Below are 26412 nucleotides of genomic sequence, written 5' to 3'. Positions count from 1 at the left end.
AGTGTCTCCTAGAACTGATGGCATCTTTCTATCCCTCTTGTGTTCAGCGTGGTGTTGGTCTCCATAATACCTCTCCCTTAATGATGGTGCATGTCTCCTAAGCACCCCTGCCTGAATGGACTCCGTTGTTCCATACATTTTCCCAAGTCCAGCCATGGAAGTTCATCTGTAACCCTACATATTACCATTCATCCTTCAATCCTTGTTATGCCTCATGCCCTGCAGGATGATGCCCAACATTCCAGAATGCCATACGTCCCCATCACACCACCTCTGCTTGCTCCTCTGGCCTCTCACTCCATACTCTCCAGCTAGACTGTGCTGACTCCTAAAAGTGTCATTATCATTCCTGCCATCAGGCCTCTGCACATGCCACTCCACCTGCTCCCAGTACACTCCAACCCAACTCAGAGTCAAGTGGCCATTCAGCACCCAGCCAAGACGTCAGCTCCTCTGGAAGTCCACACTGCCCTGTCCCCAGTCAGCTCAGCTCCTTCCTGCATCCTCTTCAGTATCCCGTGGGATCTCTATCTCTGTGACGAACACACTGTACTGCTACAGTGCAAAGTTGTTCTTCCTTCCTGGCCTATCTCCTCCCCTTTGTCCCACGCATCTTTGGGAAGAAAGGTATTTCTTATTCAGCTAGCAAAGTAAAGCTCACGATTCTCCAAGCCAGACTTCAGCAATACATGAACCGAGAACTTTCAGATGTTCAAGCTGGATTTAGAAAAGGCAGAGGAACTAGAGATCAAATTGCCAACATCCACTGGATCACAGAAAAAGCAAGAGAGTTCCAGAAAAACATCTACTTCTGCTTCATTGACTACGCCAAAGCCTTTGACTGTGTGGATCACAACAAACTGAAAAATTCTTAAAGAGACGGGAATACCAGACCACCTTACCTGCCTCCTGAGAGACCTGTAGGAAGGTCAAGAAGCAACCATAAGAACCAGACATGGAATAACAGATTGGTTCCAATTTGGGAAAGGAGAATGTCAAAGTTGTATATTGTCACCCTGCTTATTTAACTTATATACAGAGTACATCACGTGAAATGCTGGGCTGGATGAAGCGCAAGCTGGACTCAAGATTGTTGGGAGAAATATCAATAATCTCAGATATGCAGATGACACCACCCTTATGGCAGAAAGGGAAGAAGAACTAAAAAGTCTCTTGATGAAGGTGAAAGAGGAGAGTGAAAAAGCTGACTTAAAATTCAGCATTCAAAAAAGGAAGATCATGGCATCTGGTCCCATCCCTTCATGGAAAATAGACAGGGAAACAATGGAAATAGTGTCACTGCAGACGGTGACTGCAGCAACAAAATTAAAGGATGCTTGCTCCTTGGAAGAAAAACTATGACAAACCTAGACAGCATATTAAAAAGCAGAGACATTACTTTGCCAACAAAGGTCCATCTAGTCAAAGCTATCATCTTTCCAGTAGTCATGTATGGATGTGAGAGTTGGACCATAAAGAAAGCTGAGTGCCGCAGAATTGATGCTTTTGAACTGTGGTGTTGGAGAAGACTCTTGAGGGTCCCCTGGACTGCAAAGAGATCAAACCAGTCCATTAAAGGGAATCAGTCCTGAATATTCACTGGAAGGACTGATGTTGAAGCTGAAGCCCCAATGCTTTGGCCACCTGTTGTGAAGAGTTGAATCAATAGAAAAGATCCTGATGCTGGGAAAGACTGGAGGCAGGAAGAGAAGGGGATGACAGAGGATGAGATGGTTGGATGGCTCACTGACTCAATGGACATCAATTTGAGCAAGCTCTGGGAGATGGTGAAGGACAGGGGAGCCTGTCATGCTACAGTCCATGGGGTTGCAAAGAGTCAGACATGACTGAGCAACTGGACAACTTATTTAGCATCAAACTTGTAGTGCCTAAGAGAGTATTCGTCAAAGAGTAAATTCTTCATGAATATTTGAGGAATGAGTAAACAAAGTGAATGAACAAATTATAATGGGTCTTTACTTAATAAGCATGTACAACACCTACCATATGTCTGGCCTATTCTAGGTATTTTGTGAACATGAACTCAGTTAATCCTCATAGTAATTCCATGCAGTAGGCACTATTTTTGTCCTCATTTTTCAGTGGAGGAAATTGAATGGAAGGAGGTTAAATAACTTGTCCATGGTCACACGGCTGATGGCAGCAGAGCTGAAGCTGACCCTAGACACAAAGCCTCAGGCACTATTCTGCTCCATGGAGACGTGTGTACCGGTGAACCTCCCATATATAAACCTGAGGTTGCTGCTGGGTGCCTGCCTGAGATGTGTCCTTCAAGGGCATAGCAAGTTGATGATGGCAAAGTGACCTGTGGCTGTCCTCAACCAGCTCCTTGGAACTCCGCCTTGAGGACAGCTGAGTTTCAAATTATTAACTCTCAAAGGAATCGTTCCATGAAATACATATGAAAGTACTATTTATACTTGTATTTGAACCTGGATGAAATAGGCATTAGTTAAAGGCATCCAAGCCATAGTATTCTCAAACTTGCTGCAGTACTGGGAGTAAGATAAACACCTTTACCTGACCCAGTCACACCCAGACTCTCTTCCTGGAGTGTAGTAAGAAACTTAGAAACCCCAGAGGAGGCTTTTCTGGGGCAAGGAGCAGGCATCTGAGAGAAACAGAACATTTCAACTGATTCTAATACCCAGGATATACTGCTGGGATCTCTATGGTTCTGTGTTGGGGAGAGGGGACAGTACTCCATGTGTGATGCCTGTCAGCTTCTGAACATCCCAGATAAAGGATTTTTCTCCTCTTTCCTCTATTTATCCTTCCCAATCCCAGGAAATTAAGTTTATCTCACTAGGCATTTCTTTCTTTGGGGGCACATTTCTGCCAAGTGCGGTCCTTGTTTATTTAAATCTGCCTTGAGCATTCCTAGCAGAGGGTTCTTTGGGCTTTCGATTTAATTTGGAGTGTGTAAGTGTGTGTGTGTGTTCCTTTCAGATGTGTTCTAAATTTGTCTCCTGCAGAGTCTGGCCTCCACTGTGCCTGTGGTAAGTTGTGTGCCTCTATCTGTGGGATGTTGGTTTTGTAGTCATTGGGTCCAAAAAGAAGTCATTGTGACAATGATGAATGTCCCCTGACTTGCTCCTCAGGTGGTCTCTGTCCTTCCAGGGACAGACACAAAGCATCAAATTTCAGACTTGAACCCAGAGCTCCCTGGGGTGTGGCTGGCAGGCCAGCCTGTCATTTGGGATTTCTGGCCCTGGCCAGCTAAGGCACAAAAGCACTTGATCTTATGAAATCCCCAGCCACAAGCCAAAGAAATGCCAGCTATTGGTACGTTTGTGGGAGTGGGGGTGGGGTCACCCGGGTCCTGTCCCAAAGAGAAAGGGGTACGTGAGAATAACAATCAGCAAAAGCCCTGACTGGCTTAGCCAAACTGAGTATCTCAAATGCATTCGTGTTTCCCTTTGCCCTGAAAACATCCACAGAGTATGTGGAAATGGCAGGTGGGAGGTGTTCAGAAACACACATGGCCTGTCACATGATTATAAAAGTTGAGTAAAGTGCATAATGGTCTGGGCACCTCCTCAAAGAAGGGCAATGGTCAGTTCAGGGGTGTGGTGGGGAGTAAATGATTGTGCCCCAAAGCCCATGCTCTCAACCTTTTTATTTGCATTCTTTGCGTCTTATCATTTAGGATTATGTAAAAATGACAGCTGCTTATAATTATTTGGAGGTTTGAGTTGCAATAATTAAAAACATCTGCCTTTATCTTACCGCTACCAGACTTAACCCCTCAAGGTTGGGTCTACTGAACTTCAAAGAGGGAAGCAAAAAATAAAAGAAAACTCCACACATTACTAACAAATTTCTAGTGATTCATTTAAATGTATAACCAGCTATTCCAACAGCCTTCAAACCTTTAATTATCTTTTAAATATATATAATTTGGGACTGCTAATTAGATAGCAATTTAATGCTCTCATGGGGATTCAGATGCACTGTCTTTCTAAAATGTAAACTCGCAGAGGCATCATCATTGGCATTCAAATGACTGAATTCTTCAGTTATTCAAATGAGTGTGGGCACCTACACTGTTGAATCATTTGAATATTCTGCTGTCAGCTTAAGCTGCAGGTTTTACAGGGCTCCTCAGTACATTGAGGGGAAGGCTAGGTTTCTCCCAGTCCAACTCTCTGAAGAGAAACCAGCCTGACTCCTCCCCGGGAAAGCCTAACCTCACTCACCAGCCCAGTCTGGCCTTCTCTTGGATGCAGATGGCTCTGTTTGCCTGTTTTAAGGAGGAACAAACTTTCCTGGAATTTACAGTTATGAAAGCTTTAATGCTCACTTCCCAGCATTCTTCATGCTGCTCTGCCTGCTATTGTCTGGACAGTTAACATTTTAATTAATAACTCTCTCCGCACAACAGGCTGCTGCAGATGGAGGAGGTGAGGGTTTCACTCTGCCTTGAGCTTCCACTTTCTGTGTATTCCTACCCCCGTGGAGATGGTCCTTTAAATTATATAAAGATGTGCATCACATGGAGAGAAGCAATTGATCAATTAGATGACACTGGACAATGATGGAAGCCAGCTCTCCCATCTCAGCTTCACGATGTGGCTAGGCTTTGCATTCCTGAGTCCAGGCTAGTAGCTAGCAGCTGACGCTCATTTCCCCCATGAGGGGAAGGAGGTGCAGACAAATCTATAGGAATTTTTAAGAGATCATTATTCAACACATTGCCTGTAATTACATTTTGATGAGCCTTTTATTGCTAATTCATCATCCAAGATGGGGCACTCTAGATATGAAATTAATCTAGTAAAACAAAGGTCAGAGTGCGTCCAGTGTAAAGAAAAGCTCTGTCCTCATCAAATCCTTTTGCCAAACAATAAAGCAGCAAAGAATCCTATCTCTAAACCCAATTCCCTTAAAGTGCCTTCTCCATTATTAACAGCATAAAGCTAACACTCCCTGGTGCTTCTCAGCGCAAGCAGGCTGATGTGAGGTGAATACACGCGTAGCCCCCTGAAACAGAATGGGAAATGTGCCTGATCCCAACACTTGAAAGCAATGGTCTGTATGCACACAAGACTGTATCTGAAGCAAATCAATTTTTGCAGAGATGTATCAGTCCACTGGGATTGTGGTGCGACTCTCCTCTGAAGCAGATCCTAAAGCCAGGATTTAAGGGCAAAGTTTTTACTTTGCCAGGAAATGCCTGTAGGGACATGGCAAAGTGACTCAGAGACAGACACAAGTTGCATCATTGAGCATGTGGGCACCTCAAGCTGAATCCCACTGCAGGGGTCCAGGAGCCAGTGTGCAGCAGGTGCCTCTAGGGGGCCCGCCGGGAGGAGGGAGTGCTCATCAGTTTTTGGTGGATGGATGCTAACTCCCCGGCACTCCTTGCCTGCTGTGTGCTTGAAAGGAGTGAACTCCAGAGGTCACAGAAAGTCTTCACTAGGGTTTTGGCAACTGCAAGCCAGGCTGGAACCCACGGAGGTGAGGGCTGAGGGGGCCTGGGTGGGCCATCCACAGAACTACTTCACTAAGCATGTTTCCAAGTAGGAATTTACCAACAAAACCTCCAGGCGCTTTCCTTTGGTCTTTGGAATTCTGCTCTGAATCTACTCACAGATTCCAGACACAGCTTAGGTCTCTCTGTGCCTCAGGGTCTTTGCATACATGGTTCCCTCAGCCGAAACTAGTCTCCATTATCTTGGCACAGCAAGTTCTTTTCCCCCTCAGGGCTATAGGGTTCAGCTTAAAATGTCATCCCCAAGAAGGGTTCCCCTCGACCATTCAACTAAAAGTAGGGCATGTCCCTAGTCTATTGTTGTCTCAGATCCTTCCTTCCTTTGGAGAGATTATCCAGAATGGGGTAACACTTTTTATTTGCTTACTTATGAGCCTGCAAACAACCTATCTTATCCACGACCACATGAAGGGGGAGTTGTGTCAGTCTTGCTTTTATCCCTTGATCTCCAGCATATAAAAGAGTGCCTGGCCCAGAAGAGGTGTTCGATAATACATGCCAGATGAGGGAAGGAAAGGTGAGAGGGAAGGTGGGCTCCAGCAATGCAAGAAGGAGCAAGTTGCACATCTAGTGTCTGAAGGGCCTTTTGTTGTTTCCAAATGTGCTGGATTGGATCACAACCTGCGAACTGAAGCTTACAGGCTGCAAACTAGCTCCCTGCAGAGTTCTTGGCCCACCCCTGTCACAGCTAGACACCTCGTCCTTTTATAAATTCTTTCTTGCCAGTATTCCCACTCTGGTGCTTAATAATATACTGTGTCATTGTGTAATCAATTACCTATATATGGGTCTTCTCTCCTGTATGTTATTACACTTCCTCTTCTAGGTATTTTACCAGGCCCTGGATATGCAAGGGTGAACAAAACACTGATTAGTGTATTCAGGCTGCTGGCAGTGCAGTGAAGGGACAGATGTGTCGAGGGATTTCTGTAATGCAGTATGGAGCCCAAACTCAAAGACCTGTGCAAGAAGTCTGGTGGGATGAGGGCATAGGGTGGTGTGGAGAGGAAGGTTTTGGGGGTGGGCGTGGGAGAGAGGGAGGGATGATAGACTGTGTGCTCCCTGAGAGCAGGGGTCAGAGCCACACCCAGCAATGGTTCCCAGACCTGGGGATTCCACAACTGCATCAGCCAGGCTGCTCCGGTTGTAAGCAACAGATACCAATTCTTAATCACTTGAGCAAAAAAGGAATTTAATAAAAGTGTATATTGGAAGCTCTCTGTTCCCACTACAATGTGAGATTAATGAATATGAGTGAATAAATAAATAAAGGACAGGATGGAGGGCCTTTTCCTCTTGCCTTTTCTTGTTCTTCCTTCCTTCCTCCCTCTCTCTTTTTCCTTTTCTTTTAATTCTTCCTCTTTCCTTCCATTCTTCCTTCTTACTTTTCTTCTTGTTCCTTTATTTATCCCCCCCTCTTTTTTTTTTTTATAAGCACTTAAGAGAAACAAACCTTCCATCTACTCCTACCTTTGTATCAGTCAGGACCCCAGCAGGAAGCATATGGCATCGTCAAGCTGGCTAATTAAGGAAGTTTTAATAAAGAGGCTATTGTAACAGTGGGGCAGGTGTAGGAAACTATAAGAAATGGTGTAGTACCCTGAAGTCACAAGCAGTGGGGCCCTTCTCTCCCACTCTGCATGAAGGGACAGAGGAAGGAACAATCGCGGAGCCCACAGAAAACAAAAGGCTAATGTGGCTTTAGATCGGGTGCTGCCAGCGCCAGGGGACACAGGGCTGAATACACAGCCCACTGCACTCTCCTCTCCTTTCTTCTGGGTGTGAGTCCCCCACCAGCTAAACTCCATCCAAGGCCAAGATCAAAGACGCCACCCTGCGTGCCATGCAGGTGGTGTGCAGGAGCAGACGGCAGAAGCAAAGAGGAAAACTGTCTGCAGAAGCCAAGAGAGGCCCACCAGCCCAGCTCTCATTTTATAAAAGAACCTTATAACACTGCTTCGGAATTAAGGAAGTCTGTGCAACTGAATAGGTTTAACTTGATGAAAAACGACACTGTTCATAATTGTCTTTTTTTTTTTTTCTTTCCTCTGAAGACTGAGTCAAATTTGCTTTTTGACTGACACAGTCCTGGGCCTAGGCATCAGTTAATCTCTCTAAAACAAGCACTAACACACAGGATGATACAAAGACGTAATGAGGCAAAACACACAGAGATGATAAGCACACAGCATGGATCTTAAAACTCTAAGGAACAGCTGCACCGTCACTGCTAATCCACTCTCTGCTAAAGCCCATCTATGCCCTAGGTGTCCCTGTAGACACCCAGCCACAGAACTTGGGGACCAAGTGGCTATAGAGTTCTTGAGGTTTGCAGGGCAGAGAGGCAGGCACCCCTCTAACTTGCTTCATCCTGAAGCTTACAAGGTGTAAGCATTCCCTGCTCAGGGCTGCCACGCTTCCACTCAAGTGTCCAGACCGGGGCGGCTCAGACAGTTGCCCTCAACATTTCATCAAGAGGAAAAAGCATCCAAGGTTCTGTTTTCTCTTTCACCAAACGATGTATTTCAAAAATACCAGGCTTGCTCCACGGGGGTCATACAGTTTTGTTTATTTTTTCTCCAAGAACACACTCCTCTGAGCAGATACATTTACTAAGCAGCCGATGATTCTTTCTTTTAAAATAAAACGGGATGGATTCAGACCCGACATAAAAGGATTGTGTTTTGCGAATGCACTCAGGGAGCGGGCACATGGCGGTGCCCGTGCGCCACCTACTGGCCAATCTCGTTCAGTTCCCAGCAGTCTGAGCAGAGAGCAGAGCTGGAGACTGAGATGAGATTCCAGACTTTAAAAGCCACAGAGTTACATAAACGATGACAGGTTCCCACCCGCTACACCCCAGCATGGCTGGGGCCAGCAGAATGCATGGTTCTGAGACCACAGACAGAAGTCAAAAGTAGTACTTGGTCCAGCATGAGGACAGAGATCTCAGGAAGTGTGTGGGACCCCTGCTGAGTCTGGAAAGAAATGTCCCTCACAGTGGGCTGTGGATGAAGTTGGTGTGCCTGCCACCTCCTCTGGGAAGCCCTCCAGCATCTCAGGGTCCCCTTCCTCAAGAAAAGCAGATGCCTCCCCTGCAAGCACATAACTCTTCTTGGCTTCTAGCAACGAGCTCCTTATGGACAGAGATGCTGTTCTACCTGCTTCTCTGTCTCCGTCAGCTAGCACAGTGCCTGACTTGAGGAACATCTCATGAATGTTTGCAGTCCAGCAGAGGCAGGGGCGGAAAGAAAGGAGGACTTGGCCAATTACGTGAGATTCAAAGTTTGCATGTGATGAAGCAAAGACTCAGTAAGTGTTTGATGGGTAATGTGGCATCTGTACTTCTCATTTATTGTAGAAAATTGGTACCCAGATAGTTAGTCATCAGCATCCTTCAAACGCCATCAAAATCTACCAAGAAATATCTATCAACCACTGCCTTGGTGCAGCAGCAAAGTCACAAGAATTCACAAGGGATGGTGCAGGAGAGGCTGAACACACAGACCTTTCCCAAGAGTGATAAGTGATCGGAGGAAACTAAAATACAGGGTGTGATGGGGAGTGAGGCAGGAGGCATGTGGCTCCTTTGGTCAGAGAGCAGGGAAGCTTCTCTGTGGAGGTGACATTGAGATGAGACACGGAAGGTGAGACAAAAGCAGTCATGGTGTATCGGGAACAAGATTACAGGCAGAGGGAAGAGTAGGCACAAGAATTTGGACCAGAGAGGACCTGGGGGCTTCTGAGGGATGGACAAAAGGGCTGGAGTAGACTGAAGCAGAGGTGAGCACAGCGGGCAGCCACACCACTCTGGCTGGCCAGAGACGTCAAGTCAGATATGGTAGGGAGTTGGGGCCATGGCCCGGAGTTTGGGTTTTACTCTAGATGCCAAGACAAGCCAGATCAACTGAGTGATGCCTGTGAAAGCCCACATTGACTGCTGAGTGAATAATGCTGGGGCGAAGGGGGCACAAAGACAGGTGCCCAGAGCAGGGCGGAAAGGGAACAGAAGTTACCCAGGAGAGCCAAGACAGAGGGCCTGTCAAGAGTGACAGCGAGAGGGGAGTAGACTTAGGGTGCATTTTGGAACCAATAGGAAATGACGGTGGATGGTGTGGCGAATGGGGCAGAAAAAGACAGTGGTGAAGGCCATATCCACACTTGTTGAATTCAAAAGAACCCTTAGCATTTGCATTGAGTGGGAAGGAGAAATGCAGGAAGACTGAGGCATTCCTCAGTCTGCTTAGCATTTAGTATATTTACCTAAGTCCATAGGATGTCCATTTCATTCCATATGAGAGGACAATGGCGTAAGAATATTTAATTTGTCAGAATGTCCTTGTGTCAATCTGTGTTTTCAATGACCTTCTACCAGAGCTGATCTATAACCCATGTTCAATAGCAAAAAGGCATGGAAAAATGAAGTGGCTGGGCATCCGTAAGAACAAAGAAATGGAATCAACATTTGGAGTGGAATGGGAACAGTCAAGGAGTCCATAGGGACTGACTGGTGACATCAGGCAGAACTCAGGCTGTGGGAACAGCAAGAACACTGACTTCCAGAGGGAGTGGAGAGATTCTGTAACAGGAAGATGACACTGTTATCTGCAGAATCTGGATTCGTTAGAGAGTTCAGCTGAGTTTGACAGAACAACAGAAACGGCTTGGGGTCTGATATAGATAACCCGACAGCTCAGGCTTCCCACCCCCTCGCCTGGGCTGCACAGTTTGGTCACCTATTTCCTTTTTAGATGTAGCTTCTAGAAAATGTTAACTTACACGGGCACCTCATGACTGTGGCTCACATTACATTCTTCCTGGACACTACTACTAGTCTAGGCAGAATCTCACTGTAATTGCCTGGTGATGACCCTGTTATTCATCCACATGGCTGCAAAGATCAGGTTCCCACTCTGCTTCCCATTTCCTGAAGAATCAACCAATATAGAAGAGTGAATTTAGTGCATCTAAACTGATCTGGGGGCTCCTGGTTCTGACTCTTTCTAGTCATTTAACTACTTGATCGCTTGGTGCCTCAGACTCCTGTACGTAACATGAGGGTATGCACTGCCTCACGGAGATGTTCCTGACACCCTTGGTTGTCGACAATCTGACTCCAGGTTTCCTTCCAGACCCACCTTCCACACAGGCCTGGCGTCACACAGGCCTTTCCCTGAGCCTCTGAGCCTTTCCATTGTTTCTGCATCCTAAGCTTGCTATTAAATTAGTTAATGATTAAAAGCTTTAACCACTTAAAACACTTTGAGCAGTGTCTATCACACAAAAAAGAATAACCAACAACAATAACATATACAAAAATGCATGTTCCCTAGTTGTGTCTATGATTACTTATCCACCCTACATATAAAATCTTATCCACCCTATTCGATTTTGAGCCCTCTGTGTTGGAGCACTTCTCTGCAGCCGCTCTGGGCAGCTTGCTTAGCCCTCGAACATAGTAGCCATCTAGCAAATATTGAGGGAAGGAACTGAGAATTTTCTCCATCTCATCTACCCTTACGCCCAGTGGCCCATGTGACTGGCTAATTTTTATCCAGAATAGAAACTCTTCAGCATCCTTCCCCATCTTCTGGGCTTGCAGACACAGAGCAAACAGCTTTTGGCAAATGTCAACGTGGTTTCATGGAAACAAGTCCTAGATTTTGCCTGCCCCAGGCTCCTCTGTGGAGCCTTGCCTGTGCTGTGGCTGCTGGAAGGAAGCCTTTTTTGTGTTCTCTTGGTGGTTTGACGAGGTCCACATTCCAGGCCTCCATGGGGAAGGCAATCAACTTAGATGTCCCTTTTTCTAAAACGGAGGGGCACATGGATTACCAAAATCTCAAAAGAAAATCAGATCATGCAAAAGGTGGTCCCTTCATAGTTTTATTTCCCTTGATACTCTGTCGGGCAAAAGAAAAAAAGATATATTAGGGGTTCCACATTTTAAGAAAAATTCGTAAAGCTCTCAAAGAGCTTTATGGGAAGAATAAAGTGCAAGAAAAATTGATCTAGACAGTAATTCTAAGTAACTACGCTTTGAAATAGTTTTAACCTGAATGTTAAAGAGGGGCAGAGACCAAGGAAAAAACTTCCAGATGTGTAATAACAACTAAAAAATCATTCCTCAAGGTCTGACTTGAATCCTTCTTGCTTTGCTGTTGTCCGAGTCCCCACCCATGAGAGGGCCGCAGCCCACGTGTTCCTTCAACCCCATTCTAACATATGGATCCCAGCACGCTGGGAGCCACATAAATGTTTGTTGAATCAGCATCAGTTAGTCTACCAGGAGTCACAAGCAGGTGGCAAGGACAGAGTGACTGAGAAACACTTGGAGAAAGACTACAGAGAGCCCAGTTATCAACAGAAAAGTCCTGCTTGAGCAGCTTTGCCAATTAAACCAAAGCCAGTCTGCTGAGTAAGGCTCCTACATCTGAGCTGTTTTTGGAGACACTTCATGATTCACACCCAAATCATACAAGATGAAAGAAAATACTGGATAAATCAAGCCAAATATTAAGTTTGGGGGGAAATTTTTATTGGACAAATTAGAAAAATATTGGTATTGTGCTTCAGGAAACCCACTTCTTTCCTCTGGCTGCAGGGGCAGAAACAGCCTCAGTGGCAGATGGAGAGGGAATAGGAGCTATGTTAAGTGAGTCGGCTCCGTCCTCCATGCTGGCCACAATCTCCCACTCACACCCACTGTGCTAATCTGGCGGCCTCGGCCAGAACCGAGGGGAACATCCATTTGTAACAAGGATTTGACTGTATGGCTGGGCTTGGAGAAGGCCTGTCAGGCTGGAGTGAGGATTCCCTGCTAGAGCTGGCCAAGGAAGCTGCTGATGGTGGCTGTCCCCAGCTGGGGTGAGACTCTGACTGGGTCCGTTTACGTCTGGTGCAGACACCAGGTTTCTGGGGCAAGTGCCCCAATTACACTACATTATCCCGAAGGACCCAAAGTAACTGGAAATGAAACAATGGCTTTGGAGGATTCTTTCATTCATTCTCCTTCAAAGTCCCTCCTCTATGCTGAGTGACTGGTGGTGAGGGAGAAGGAGGGATTAAGTTTTCTGCTTTTGTTGTTCAGGTGAACAAGACAAAGACAAACAAACTACTTGTAGGCACCAGAGCTGGGTTATTCCCCCTACGTGGATTGATTCTTAACTGTCCTACTTTAGTTACTGCAGCTGCTAGTATATCCTCAGTGCTACTTTAAAAACAAACAGACAACAGTAACAAAACACTTCGGTTTCCTGGGCTCACACAGAACTTCCCAGTACAGCTACTGTTTGCTTTTCTTCTAGCTCAGAGCTGGCCAAGAAAAGTAAGGGTGTGAACGTGTGAGAGACAGACAGACAGATAGAGAGAGAGAGAGAGACAGAGCACGGGGAGAGACAGACAGGCACAGACAGGCGTAGCTGAGGTTGCACAGACTAAGTTGATGTCAGATTGAAAGTAGAACTGCATGCAGACTGCATGATCCCAAGGACTCTGGCTGTTTACTCGTGTGTGTGTGGATACAATTCCTCACCAATGTTTATCATAATAACCTGAACAAGTTGAATAATTTAAGAATGGTCTTTAAATCCACCCCCTCCCCTGCAAGCATCCACCATCACCAAGTTCTCCCAATCTTTATAGTAGTCAATAAAACACAAACAGAATGCCCACAGAACTACCACTGTCCCCACAATGTCTTGGGGCTTGATTTGCCACACAAGGCTCTTTACTTACATTATCCCATTTACACTGACAACCCGTAATATTATACTTTTTGGTTATGACAAGATTACAAGAGAAAATGATGCTTAGAAAGGCTGTGTGACTTGCCCAAAGTCACACAGCTGGTTTATGATGGGACTAGGAATCAAGGATAACCGGTGTACTGCTGAAGTTGAATTCCTTATACTTGACTGCTGTCTTTTTCCCAGCAGGAAAATACAAAACTCAAGGGAGGCTTAATACCCACTATTGATTACACAAATGGGTTAGCTCACAGAATCCTCATCAATGGGCCTCACACCAAACCTCTTCTAAATATGTCATGGCCTCAGGGTCACAGACGGAAAAAATGGGATAGATGGTCCATTGACCTGGCCATTCCTGATGTTCTTATTGTGGATCAACTTCAGAAAGCTTCATCTGGTCTGGGTCCTCACAAGTGAGACGTGCAGCATTTGCTTGGGCCACCACACTTATGGGAATTTGACCCTAGCTGCCATTTCCAGTGAAATCATTCACTGCCATGTTTCAACAGTGAGAAGAACAGAAACAACTTGGTTTTGTGAGTATTTGCACTGTCGGGAGATGATCAGTGTTGACTGGTTGGCCTGTTCTTCTAACAGCCTTTCAGCTGCCCTCTCAGTGGCTACAGTTCTGAAGTCCATGAAATGAATTATTTGCAACCAGGCCATTTGCTGCATGACCAGAAGATGTGAAAGACCAGGAAGTCTCTGAAATGACTGCACAGATGGGAGCTGCTCACTTCCACATTATAGAGAAAGGGAAGGTACCCTGGTGACTTCTGACATCTGGTTCCATTTTGTTCCTTCTTTAAAAGCTGATAAATAGGAAAGTTAATTCATTCACTGGCAGAAGATCCAGGTTTGATTGCTTCATTTACTCTGATCCACTCCAACTTGGAATAAATAAGCACTAGGAGCCTACTGTCAGCCACATCAAACATACATCTCCCACCACCCTCAACAAGCAACCCCAATTGGAAGACTTAGAAATGGGTACTGTGCTAAGCTTTTAAAGCTTAAATACATTTTTAGACTTAAATATCCTTAAAAAGTTAGGTAGGTTTTTCAATCAGACTTTTCAGCGATTCTGAATTAAGTTTGGAATCAGCTAACCAGCTAATTCAATCCTTTTTTGATAAAAAGCTTGTTGAAGTCAAGTATTACCTAAAGTTGCATCCTGAAGCATTCATATGGGATCCACATGATGTGGCCATGACTCCATTAATACCAGGGCGATTAGAGCGAAGTTGGATGGTGATGGAGCTAAAACACGAACTTCTTCTAAACAATGATTCAAGTGAGAAGCAAACTGATCCACACGACGTTTCACAAATAAATGCTTGTATAGCAGGCACTGCTGTTATTTTCTAATTTTGATGAAAGGAGAAAAGACATGTGGAGTGGATGGGTATGTATGAGTGTGTATGTGTGTGTGTACAGCTATAGGAAATGAATTACACTTTCTTAACATTCAAAAGCAGAGTTTGCTATATTACTCTTTATACTTTTATATCTTCTTTAAAATTGGCTAAGTACAGACCAAAAGGGATGTCTTTTTGTCAACACATTGCAACTAGACCAGGGAGCGCAAACATGTGGTGCCCTCTCTGCCATGCCACTCCAGAATGCACAGTGGGCCAAACCCGGCTGCCCTTCAGAATCCTCCTAAACACAGTGCTCCAGGCAGCCTCTCCCCAGGGACCGGAATAGACCATGACATTCTGAGCTGTCTTGGACTAGGCCTAACTCCACTCACTTCAAAGAGAGTTAAAACGATGCTGAAAGAAAATGGTTTACATGTCAGCTCACCAAACAATGCTACTGGATACAGCTTAGGCAGGACAAGGGGAAAAATCTCAACTGTTTCAATGAAACACAAAAGGAATTATTGAGTACCTTCAAGCCAGCAGGCACTGGGCTTGGATAATGTTCAAATTCCATCATAATGGATTTCCAGGGATCTTGACTTATTTGTTGTATCAAGTGTAACTTTCAATAAGTTGGTCTCAGGACTTCCCTGGTGGTCCAATGGTTAAGAATCCGCCTGCCAATGCAGGGGACACAGGTTCGACCCCTGGTCTGGGAAGATTCCACATGTCACGGGGCAACTAAGCCCATCGGCAGCAACTACTGAAGCCCATGCACTCTGGAGCCCATGCTCCACAAGAGAAGCCACCGCAATGAGAAGCCCATGCACTGCAACCAGAGAAAGCTCGTACACAGCAATAAAGACCTACCAAGTTCCAATATAAATAAATAAGTGGAGAAATAATTTTTTTTTTAAGTTGGTCTCAGGCTGGAGGGTGAGAGATCATTTGTTTCATAAAGCTACCTATTATGTTGTATATTTCAAGCTGAAGAGAGTTTAACTTTTTACATATATTGGCAAATATGAAATAAATAAGTGTAAGACATATATGGATTTATATATAAAAGCATGATAGCAAATATATTTACCCTATATTATTTGCATATTATATGTCAAAATGTTAGTTATAAACTATTAAAACAGCTTTTCACAGACAGTATTATGAATTGAGCATTTCAAGTGAAAACTGTAGAACTGAAGAAAACCTTTTAAAAATCATAAAAGGAGAAACACAGAAATAAGTATTTCTCTTACCAGTGGTCTGAGTTCTGGATGCGTCAGGATATATCCATTATTTGTGATTGCAAAGGCATAGCCATGAATCCCTAACTGTAAGAAGAAGTGAGAAAGAAAGCTTCATTAGCTTGCTCCCTGGTGAATTCACAAAGCAGAAAGCAGCCCGACATTTAGTAATTTACAGCTTAAACTTGGCATTCATAACCCTTATCAACACAGTATTTCATTAAAATGAATGCAAGGCACTGATCCTTGACATTTGGTGGAAATGAAGACCTGTCACAGGATAAGCTCAGCAAATAGCACAATTTAAAATGTCACAGACCCATGTTAGCATCCAAAGACCTCACTTTGATTTATTTAAAACAAAAACAATTATAATTTTTAAAAAGCAAGTGGCTCATGTTTCTGGAGACCCTATGTCCAAGTGAACAGAATTTTGTCAACCTGGGTGTCTTTTCTCTACCTGAGATAAAGCAAGAGGGGCCTCCCTCTGACGCACCCTAGGCTCCCGACAATTCCACACCCCCAAGGCCATCTCAAGCATACATTCTCCTAGGCAGTCATTTTCCATAATTCTTCAAGGAGAAAAGTGTCCCCACCAGCCTATACAGGAGCCTGCCAACCCCTTTTACATCTTTTCGTCTTTAAATTGTGAGGCCGCCAAGCTTTTCCATGCATGCTTCCATCGACACAAAGCCTGGGTAATTTTCTATGCAGAGCCTCACTTAATTTATGTTTTCTGACTAAATAGGACTATGGGAAATAGTTTGAGAGCAATGAAATGTTTTATTAGCTTTAAAAAGTATGTAATCAAATTTAACACTGCACTTATTTAAATAATAATCCCAGCTTTTTGACAATATTTCTATTACACAGTTGACTGAATCCATTGGCTACAATAAATTTACCTACAAATCATTCATGTATTAAAATGGCCTCTGGCATAAAACCCATACTGATCTCTCTCTCTGAAGAAAGAAAATGTAACCCACTTTTGCCAGAGCAGTGAAAGGGGAGAAGAAAAAAAAAAATCCTTTCTTCCAACGAGTTATTTCATAGTCCCGAGCCTTCACTGTTATTTTCTTTAAAATTCTCTGCTGCTCACATTCTTGAATATGATACTATTAAATGATCCAGACAACAGAGTTTACAAACCAAGAATGACCCTGTCTGCTTGTTAGCTTAACGTCAAGGTGATGTGAAATTAACTTCGGAGAATTTAACACCAGCAATTAAAAGTTTTCCTTGCATTACAAAAAGAAAATATGCACGTGGTAGTCAAGGGCAACAGACGTTTTCCTCTGGAGTCACCTTGCACAGCAAGTCTTAGTAAGATCCTACTTGATTCTAATGACAAAAGTATATTTCATTATGCTGTGAAAGATAAACCAGAGATTTCCTATCCTTTGAGATATATATCGTCTCTTTTCATCTTGTCTCTTGGAAAAATGTCAGACACAGTCAACACTGCATTAATTACCTTTATTATGTCCCTGTTTAATATGGACTGAAGGGGTCAAAAACGGACTCAGAGAGTTTGACTTTTTCCATTAAAGGCAAAAGTGGTCTTTGGTTGGAAATTCAAACTCACGATGAGACCAAACAAATAATATTTTATAGTCAACTAATATATTCAGTGCCTTCTAGTGTACATTCCTTCACTTCTTGGTTTGCCTGTAGAAAGTAATAACTCAAAAGAAGGTAAAACTCCATGCATATGCCCCCTCCAAACCCTCTACTTTTCTTGTGTAGAACTTACCAGTGATAATCAATTATTTGTGAGGTTGAGTATAAGTAATCAAGATATCAGTCAAGGCCTTTGATTATTTAAAGCCTATCTCCCTGCCAGAATATAAGTTCTGTGACAGCCAAGGTCATACCATGCAGTTATGGAGGGATGGCTAGGATGAAGGGAAGATGGGTAAAGAAAGGAGGAAGCAGAAAAGGAGGAAGAAGGGAAGTAACAGAAACTGAATTGAGTGCAGATCCTACAAAGTATCTTAAACTCTCTGCTTCCTCCCTGGGATGCAGAGACTGAGGTGACCTTCCCACCCAATGTCCTCCATTCATTGTTTAGCTGCCATCTTGGTTCCTCGTTGCTCACTCACATTTCACTCTACCAGAACCTGCCTCTGTCATGCGCCCTCAACCACCAAAATGCCACCAGAACTCCTCTCTTTACAGTTGCCAGTGGCCTCCTAATTGCCAAACCAAATAGAATGCACCCTCTTTTCTTGGTTGTATTAGCCTACTGCCCCTCCTCCTTGACACTCTAATCCCTCAGTTTCCAGGCTCCACACTCCTGGATTTCCTCCCTTTCATAGGATCCTCGTCCTGTACTCACCCTGGAAGCAGTAAGTTTCTGTCCCCAGAGCCCCTTGCCTGCTTTAGCTCTTTCTCCTCCAACATGATTCATCAACCACCTGGATGCTATTGACCTCCAGATGTGTGCTCCAGCCTTGGCCTCTCGCCTCAGTGGTAGACCCCAGGGTTCAAGTGTGTGTCTCTGCCTGGACATCACACAGGTGCCCCAGACTCACCCAGTCCAACGTGGTGGCTCCTTCCCTTAGTGCTGCTCTTCCTGCACTTCTCTCTCAGTTGGTGGCACCACCAATCACCCACCCAGCTCCCAAGTTAGAAACTAAAGAACCATCTCGAGATCCCTTTCTCTCTTTCCTCTCCAACTTGTTGACCAAAGTAATCACTAAGTTTTTCTCCAGAAATCATTCAGATTCAACTCTGCTTCCCCACCTTACCATCCATGTGATTTAATATAGCAGATTTCCACAATGGTCCTACCTGTTCTTCCTGCCTCAAAGCTTGGCCCCAACAAAGTTATCCTTCAGATTAATCAAAGTCAAAGGTAACTGACTCTGTTGCTTCCTTTTGTAAAATCCACTAAAGACCTCTTCTATGTGCAGAAAGTTAAAGTGAAAGTCTCTCAGTCGTCTCCAACTCTTTGCGACCCCCATGGACTGCATAGTCCATGGAATTCTCCAGGCCAGAATACTGGAGTGGGTAGCCTTTCCCTTCTCCAAAGGATCTTCCCAACTCAGGGATCGAACCCAGGTCTCCTGCATTGCAGGCGGATTCTTTACCAGCTGAGCGACAAGTGAAGCCCAAGGGAAACTGGAGTGGGTAGCGTGTCCTTTCTCCAGCAGATCTTCCCGATCCAGGAGTCAAACTGGGGGTCTCCTACATTGCAGGCAGATTCTTTACCAGCAGAGCTAAGCCATCAGGGAAGCTCTCTCTCACTTTCATGTGTAAGATAGAATCTATGGGTCTATCCATCAGGTCTCCCTGGGGTCTGGCCCCTACCTACTTACCCAGCACTTCCTTCCTCCACTCATTGCCTCTCAAGAGTTCATGACAGCAACAATAACCACCCTGCAGCTTTTTTCTCCCACTGAGACCTTTACTCAATGAATGCAAGCTGTGCAGAGCACTACTCCTTCTCATCTCTCCCAAGCTATGAGCTCAGCCTCAGGATCTTCTCCTGTAACATGTCTCTCCTGTTGTGCCCGCCTTTCCATATCATGTATCCATAAAACCCTGAGAATTTTTCCATTATTACTTTCACCCTAATGCATGAAAATGCTGCACTTACTCTTCTGCCTGCTTCTCGACCCTAGCTGGTTGTCTTTCCTTCATCTGCCTTATTCTAGACGCTCCCCCACCAGAACGGGCTCTCTGTGGGAAAGGAGCCCTCTCACTCATCCTCTGACCGTTCCAGTCTCTTGCATAATGTTTGGCACATGGCAGGTGCTCCAGTTAAGGTCTGCATGTATTTAAGATAGTCATCACTTTACCCAAATATTACCTCATTCATCTTTAAAATTTGAGCTAGAGTAAATATCAAACGTAAGCTGAAAAGAAGAAACTGATTTGCTATGGGTGGTACATAGTCAGTTCTCCTCAAGCCTGTATCTGGCTTGGCTTCCAGGTTCAAGCTGGAAAGGCTTCTTGACATTCAGAAACTATCTGGCTAAAATCCTTCCCAGGAGAAGAGTGAGAAAATAACATCAGAATGTTTTGTTGGTTCGTTGACTGCAAATGAATATAACCTAATGTAGATGTAAGAAGAGAAACAGCAAATCTCAAAACACATTCCCCATTTTGCAGATGAGTCTCTCAAAAAAACCTAAAACTTGTAGATGGCAATGTCCAACATTTGTTTAGGGCCTCAAATCAATATACAGATGAAATCTCTAATTTTTGTTTCATCTGAAATAGAACTAGCCATCCTATCCATTCTAACATGCAGTCCTGTGCCGCAGTAAGAGAACAGATGGGACACAAGGCCTCCTGGCACTTGGGGCTGCCCGAGGGACTCCCCCATCCTGAAGCACGCTCTTCTGGAGGCGAGGAGCCTTGTGGTTCAAAAGCCTGGGGTGCTTCCCTTCCAAGTGCAGAGAATCGGGACTAATGAAGTGAACCCAATTATAAAATGGCTCTTTACATTAACAGAGGCTGTGGTGTCTGGAAATTATTGCTGGGGTGTCTGGAATTCTTAATAAAAATTACAGGAAGTCTGATTGCTTGTGGGAAAATCTGTGAAGCTAATGGAAAAGAAAGAATTCTATCAATATCTTCTGGGAAAACCACATGAGCCAAGAGCTGACTCATCTTTACAAGGTGTTAATCAAGAGAAAAAGGTGTGATCTGCACTCTGATCCCTGCAGCTCTCTTCTCCTACATGAGAGAGCCCCATTCACCCATAGTTCACTCCAACTGCCATGTATACCTTTTCCCAAAGCTCTGCTGGGAACCAGAGGAAGGACAACTTAGATTAAGGTATGTCACACCTGGGTCTCTGGTTCCCAGACCTTTTGGGGACAGCAGCTAATTTTCTGTAGCTGATCTTCTTCTATCCCCTTATTATACTTTGTTTCCTTTATTGTTTACTTGCTGAGTTATAACAAGAAATAATAAGAAAGTTATTTCTCATATCTTCATCTAAAAATGGGACCAAGTGGTACTTATTTCATGGAAGTGTAATGAGGATTCAGCAGGAACAGTGAATATAAAGCACTTTTACCATACTAAATACACAGTGAAAAGTTCAATGAATGTCTTATTGTATTTTTTAGCTACTAATTTTTTTAAATATTTTAACTATTACTATTATTGTCCTTTATTGTTCCTTATGGCTCTAGGTTTCAGTTCAGTTCAGTCACTCAGTCGTGTCCAACTCTTTGCAAGCCCATGGACTGCAGCATGCCAGGCTTCCCTGTCCATCACCAACTCCCGGAGCTTGCTCAAACTCATGTCCATCGAGTAAGTAATGCCATCCAACCATCTCATCCTCTGTCATCCCCTTCTCCCACCTTCAATCTTTCCCAGCATCAGGGTCTTTTCCAATGAGTCAGTTCTTTGCATCAGGTGGCCAAAGTATTGGAGTTTCAGCTTCAGCATCAGTCCTTCCAATGAATATTCAGGACTGATCCCCTTTAGGATGGACTGGTTGGATCTCCTTGCAGTCCAAGGGACTCTCAAGAGTCTTCTCCAACACCATAGTTCAAAAGCATCAATTCTGCAGTGCTCAGCTTTCTTTATGGTCCAACTCTCACATCCATACATGACTACTGGAAAAACCATAGCCTTGACTAGACGGACCTTTGTTGGCAAAGTAATGTCTCTGCTTTTTAATATGCTGTATAGGTTGCTAATAGCTAAAAGCATGGACTGCTAGTTTGAGACTTGGCAAGATATTTAAATTTTCTGAGTCTCTTGCTTCTTTAGCCAAGGATAGCAGTGTTTACCCATTATTAAGTGAGATAATGCTATAAAGATCTTAGTACATTGTCTAGTAGAAGCTTTGAGAAACAAATTCACAGGGTAATTGTTACCATTTTCTTTATGTTCTGGGCTCCCCAGCTGGCTCAGTGGTAAAGAACCCACCTGCCAATGCAGGAGACGTGCATCCCAGGGTCAGGAAGACCCCCGGAGGAGAAAATGGCAACCCTTTCCAGTATTCCTGCCTGGAGAATCCCATGGACAGAGAAGCCTGGCAGGCTACAGTTCATGGGGCCGCAGAGCTAGACACAACTGAGTGACTGAGCACACACACACCTATATGTTCATCCTTTCTTGATTTACTGGGCATATATTAAATAGTGGCCCTGTATTTGGGCTTCTACATCTTATATGATGCTAGAAGCTTAAGAGTGGTAAAGGCTGGATGCCCTTTCTTAAACAATGAGCCAGCAATTCTGGGCCTCTAAGTCTAAGGATTTCAGTAAGAGTAAAGTCCACTATCTTTAGGGGCCTCAAATAGCTCCCTAGCCCCCTGACTGTCAGAGCTCCAGGGTGATAGCAGAAAGAAAGACCTTTGTCATCTCAGTAAACCCAATCAGAAATTTTCTTTTGTTAATGAGGCCACCTTTTGTAGCCTGGACACCTGATTTTAGCTTAGAGTTGCTTTCCTTTTATTATGAAGGTAGCTTTCTAATTTGATCACCTAAATGGAATCAGCACATGGGAACAGACAAGCCTTGCTTATTCAAAGAAGTTTCCTCTTCTAGGAGTGGATCAGGTTCTAAGGAAGCACTGGGAAGAACCTGACCTTATGGGTTCTCTGAGAAGCCTGGGTCAACAGGCAGAGGTGCGGCATGGGCTTATGGAAAGTGGTGATGTGCTGACGTCCACAGCTAAGGGGAGCCTCAGAAGGCAGGGGTTCACACCTTGAGTCCGAACAATCCACTATGGATCTCACTCCTCAGCCCTCTATCTAATCTTCGCATGACCTATTTTGCTTTCTTAGGAAAAACACTATACAGTGAAATGATTTCAGGTGGCATGTAGACCCTGTATTTAAGTTTTCCTACTCCACCCTCTCAACTATCCCCAGAATTCAAAACAAACTTACACTTCTCTTAGTGCCATAGGTTTAATGTAGCACTAGGAAAGGAATATTAATTTGTACCCCATTACCTTTCAGGATAAAGGGAATATTTATTCAATAGAAGCAGGAACCACTTTTATTTGTGCCTCATTAGGTTTCTGTTAAGAAGCAACAGATTTTAGGGGGTCCTCAGATTGGGGTGAGTCAAGACTGGCTTAGAAAATCATCAGAGATGTAAGACCTGTATAGTCCTGCAGACTTGTGTAGACTTCCACAGGCCCACACAAACCCGGGTGGGCACAGGTAGACCTAATCAGATCTTCCTGGACTGTTATTATTCTACTGAAACAAAACAACACAGAACCCTCTAGAAAGAGTGGGTTTCCTTCAAGCTTTTCTTGTCACCATGGCAAGCTGTGAGTTTATCTCGTGCATCTGGCTCTCGACTCTTAATTAAGCAACGCATTACCTTGTATTTGGGGATGGTCTTCAGAAGTTCTTTCACTGGAACATCTGTGCCGACCACACCAAGAAGAATGCCTTTCGATCTCTATTGAAAAGAAACATTAAACAACAACAGAATGTTAGTTTGGCAGAATAAATATAATCTCCTGAAAAGTCACACACCATAGGCACTGTCTGGCGCCTTCTTCAAACTGAGAGAAATTGAAGCTTAATCCAGATTTGCAAGAGGTAACTTCTATTCCCCACCCAAAACATTTCCAGGCCAGAATGGCAGCTTCTCAGGTCAAACATTGCCTATTATAATCCTTTAACACACACCCATACCAAGACACCCTAAGAACCATTTCCTTTTCTCTCCTGAAAATTAAGAATCTGAAGAGGCTAAGAAGTTTCAATCATTAATCAGTTTCTCTTACAGAAACTTTTTATAGGAAACACTTAGCATGTTAACTATGTTCTCAATTTATACTGCCATCTGGTGCCCAGGAGAAAGAGACTATAAAGCCAGAGAAAGATGCGAAAACCCTAACATTTTTCCAGACAGTTGGAACCAAGGACTGAGGTAAAGGAATAGGCCTCTAGGGTTCCAGGTTCCAAGGTCAACGTGACGTGCTATACGTTCTGATGTCAGAACGGGCCTTCTAGAACAAGATACACATTGCTACTATCCTGTCTGCTGTTTCCCCCCAATGCAACTGCCCCCAGAACCTCAGGCCGTGTTCCTATTTGGAAATAGGGTCTTTATAGATGTACGTAATTAAGGATCTCAAAGTGAAATCATCCTGGATGCAGGATGGGGCCTGTATCCAACAATTTGTGTCTTTATAAGAGGAAAGGACACAGAGGTAAGCAGAGAAGAAGGCCATGCGAAGACAGAGGCACAGACTGGAGTGGGCAAGGAAGGAGTCTCCCCTATAATCGACTTCTTAATTTTGGACTCCTGGCCCCTAGAATTGTTAAAATACACTTCTATAGTCAGCCATCCCATCTGTGACACTTCACTGTCACAGCCCTGGGGATCTAATTCAAGGTTGGGACCTATAAATGAGAGCGAGATCATCCCATCACAATCAAGAATTCTTTCTGGAGACTTCCTTCTTCTGGTCATTTAAACACTTTAATTTTGGAAAAGTGCTGCATACTGTAAAAAGATGCTTGTTTGAATTCCTCTCATCTACTCTTGATTTCATGATTCTAACAGGATTAAAAGTGAGGAAAAATTATACATCCTCCATCCTTAAATTAAATAGGTAAATAAAGGTTACCAGAGCTTGAGTCAGAAAGGGTCTGAGCTAACAACCCCCTTAGCATCAAGAAGGAAATCCAGTCACTGTACTCACAGTTTCATTCTGCTTACTAAACACAGGCATGGCGACCGTCGTCATCAGGACAGGGCCCTGATCATCGGCAAGCTGAATGGAGAGCGAAAAGCCAGTTACCTGAGGATGGTCTGGAAAAAACAGTGCCAGAGGCCATACCTTTTCCTGACCAGGGGCTGTTGGAAATGGACCAGTGTCCACTCAAGTCTTTATAGCATAGGTGGGAGGGCAATATTCCTCTACCTGGATGTACTGATGAGGATCCGAGCCCCTCCTCACGGGCAGGGGAAACAATGTCAGCTACCATCAGTCACTCCAGCTGACCTGTTTACTGCATTCAGACATTTGGGTTCAAATAAAGCCCTGTTTGGATCCTAGCGATTCATTTTATTTTATTACTACAGATTGATTTTATTGTTTTACTTTATAGACTTTATGTTCAATATGTGCAATATTAATGCTTCTCCCTAATGTGGAAATTGAGGATCAGAAAGCATGAGCATAAGGGGTTTTACGAGTTGCCCCTGCTGCAAACAACGGAATCTGGAAGCATTTATTCTCCCCAAGGTAGCTGAATCACGGCCCTTTTGAATCTCTACATATATCTGCATGCCAGTCCCAGATGGAAAACAAACAAAATGAAAAAATAACTTGATCATTTCATCTTTGAATCACTGGTAAGAAGCTGAGCATTTCTCCTGGAAGAACAACCCTTGAATTTGGCCCACGGCATACTTCTGTAACTCACTGAATTGCATACAAGTGCACTGAGACCCACCATCATATCTGTCTTTCACAACAGTGTCAGGAGAAAGGTATGAACACCTACTCTGCTCTGTGAGCAAGTGGGGAAAGTGAGTCTTGGATAACAGCAGGCTTTGGTCCAAGACAAACCTGGTTCTAGTTCTCAACTTTGAATCTTTATCTAACCCTTCATGTTCTCATGTAAAATAACACCAACTATTCCTCAGCATTGTTGCCATGAAGATAAAATGTGAAACTGCCCATCAAAGTACTTGGCATCTGCAAGTGCTCAAAGGATGCTAGTTTCCTTTCCCTGCCTTCAAGATCACATGGCTAGCAAGTAGCAGAGTCTCCAGTAAGATTAAGGCATGTGGCACTGATGACAGGGACCAAAATTGGCTAAAATTGGCCAATCAGTAGGAGAGGTTTCACAGCCCATTCAAGCTTCAAATAAAGCAATCTGTGAATAAGAATCCACTATCTTCAGGCTAGAGTGTTTTCTGATGTTTGGGCACTTTTGTGTCACCTTTAATTTCACAGAAAAGAAGGTGTCATTCCCTCAGTCTTCTTTGAAAAGACTATTATAAACAGAAGATCTGAAATCTAGAGGGTCCTATGGACTGAAGTCCCCATGGACTGGCAGGCCTCCTGAGAACAGGTCATTAAACTTGGTCAATATTTTACCAGTCTTCTTCTTCCAATAGGTTATTTGAGCATTAGGACAGCATTTCTTGTAATGTTGTATGCAGAATGGCAGCACCTTCAGCACCTTCAGCCCTAAAAATGCATAATCCCAAACCTCCAGATTCTCTGAATATGAATCTTTATTTTAATAATTAGTATGCATATTAAAATTCAAGAAGCACTGTTAAAAGGCAATCCTTTACACCATCAATAACGATGATAATTGAAGAGAAACTTATATGAGTTGGGAAAACCTTTAACAGGGACTGAGAAAACCATGTTTTCATTAGTTTTACCTCTATGTCAAGATGGGCCTATTCCTCCATGACAAGCAAAACAATGCAAGAATCTCATGATCCCTCAAGGACTGGGAATTCATGATGTGACAGTAAATTTTATGTGGCAACCTGATTAGGCAATGGTCATTAGCTCAAACAACAGCCTAAATGCTCTAACTGTATTTTTCAAACGTAATTAACACTTAAACT

General features: G+C 43.9%; 1 protein-coding gene across 4 annotated transcripts in view; it reads right to left on the bottom strand.

Annotated features, from left to right (window-relative positions):
• Positions 1-26412, bottom strand: part of CACNA2D3 (calcium voltage-gated channel auxiliary subunit alpha2delta 3) — an 853893-nt gene that overhangs the window by 181893 nt on the left and 645588 nt on the right. For all 4 annotated transcript variants that reach the window (XR_006264409.1, XM_043442153.1, XM_043442156.1 and 1 more), the window contains 3 exons: positions 24518-24589; positions 23182-23262; positions 15884-15958 (listed from right to left, as the gene is read on the bottom strand). Coding sequence is in view for 3 of the 4 variants with exons in the window: in XM_043442153.1 (XP_043298088.1) it covers positions 15884-15958; positions 23182-23262; positions 24518-24589 (228 nt within the window). In the remaining variant the exon portion in view is untranslated. The remainder of the gene's footprint in view (positions 1-15883; positions 15959-23181; positions 23263-24517; positions 24590-26412) is intronic.

Source organism: Cervus canadensis, chromosome 22 (assembly GCF_019320065.1).
Source record: "Cervus canadensis isolate Bull #8, Minnesota chromosome 22, ASM1932006v1, whole genome shotgun sequence".
NCBI lineage: Eukaryota > Metazoa > Chordata > Mammalia > Artiodactyla > Cervidae > Cervus > Cervus canadensis.
The sequence above is the reverse complement of the archived record's forward strand: the minus strand, read 5'-3'. Positions and strand labels throughout refer to the sequence as shown.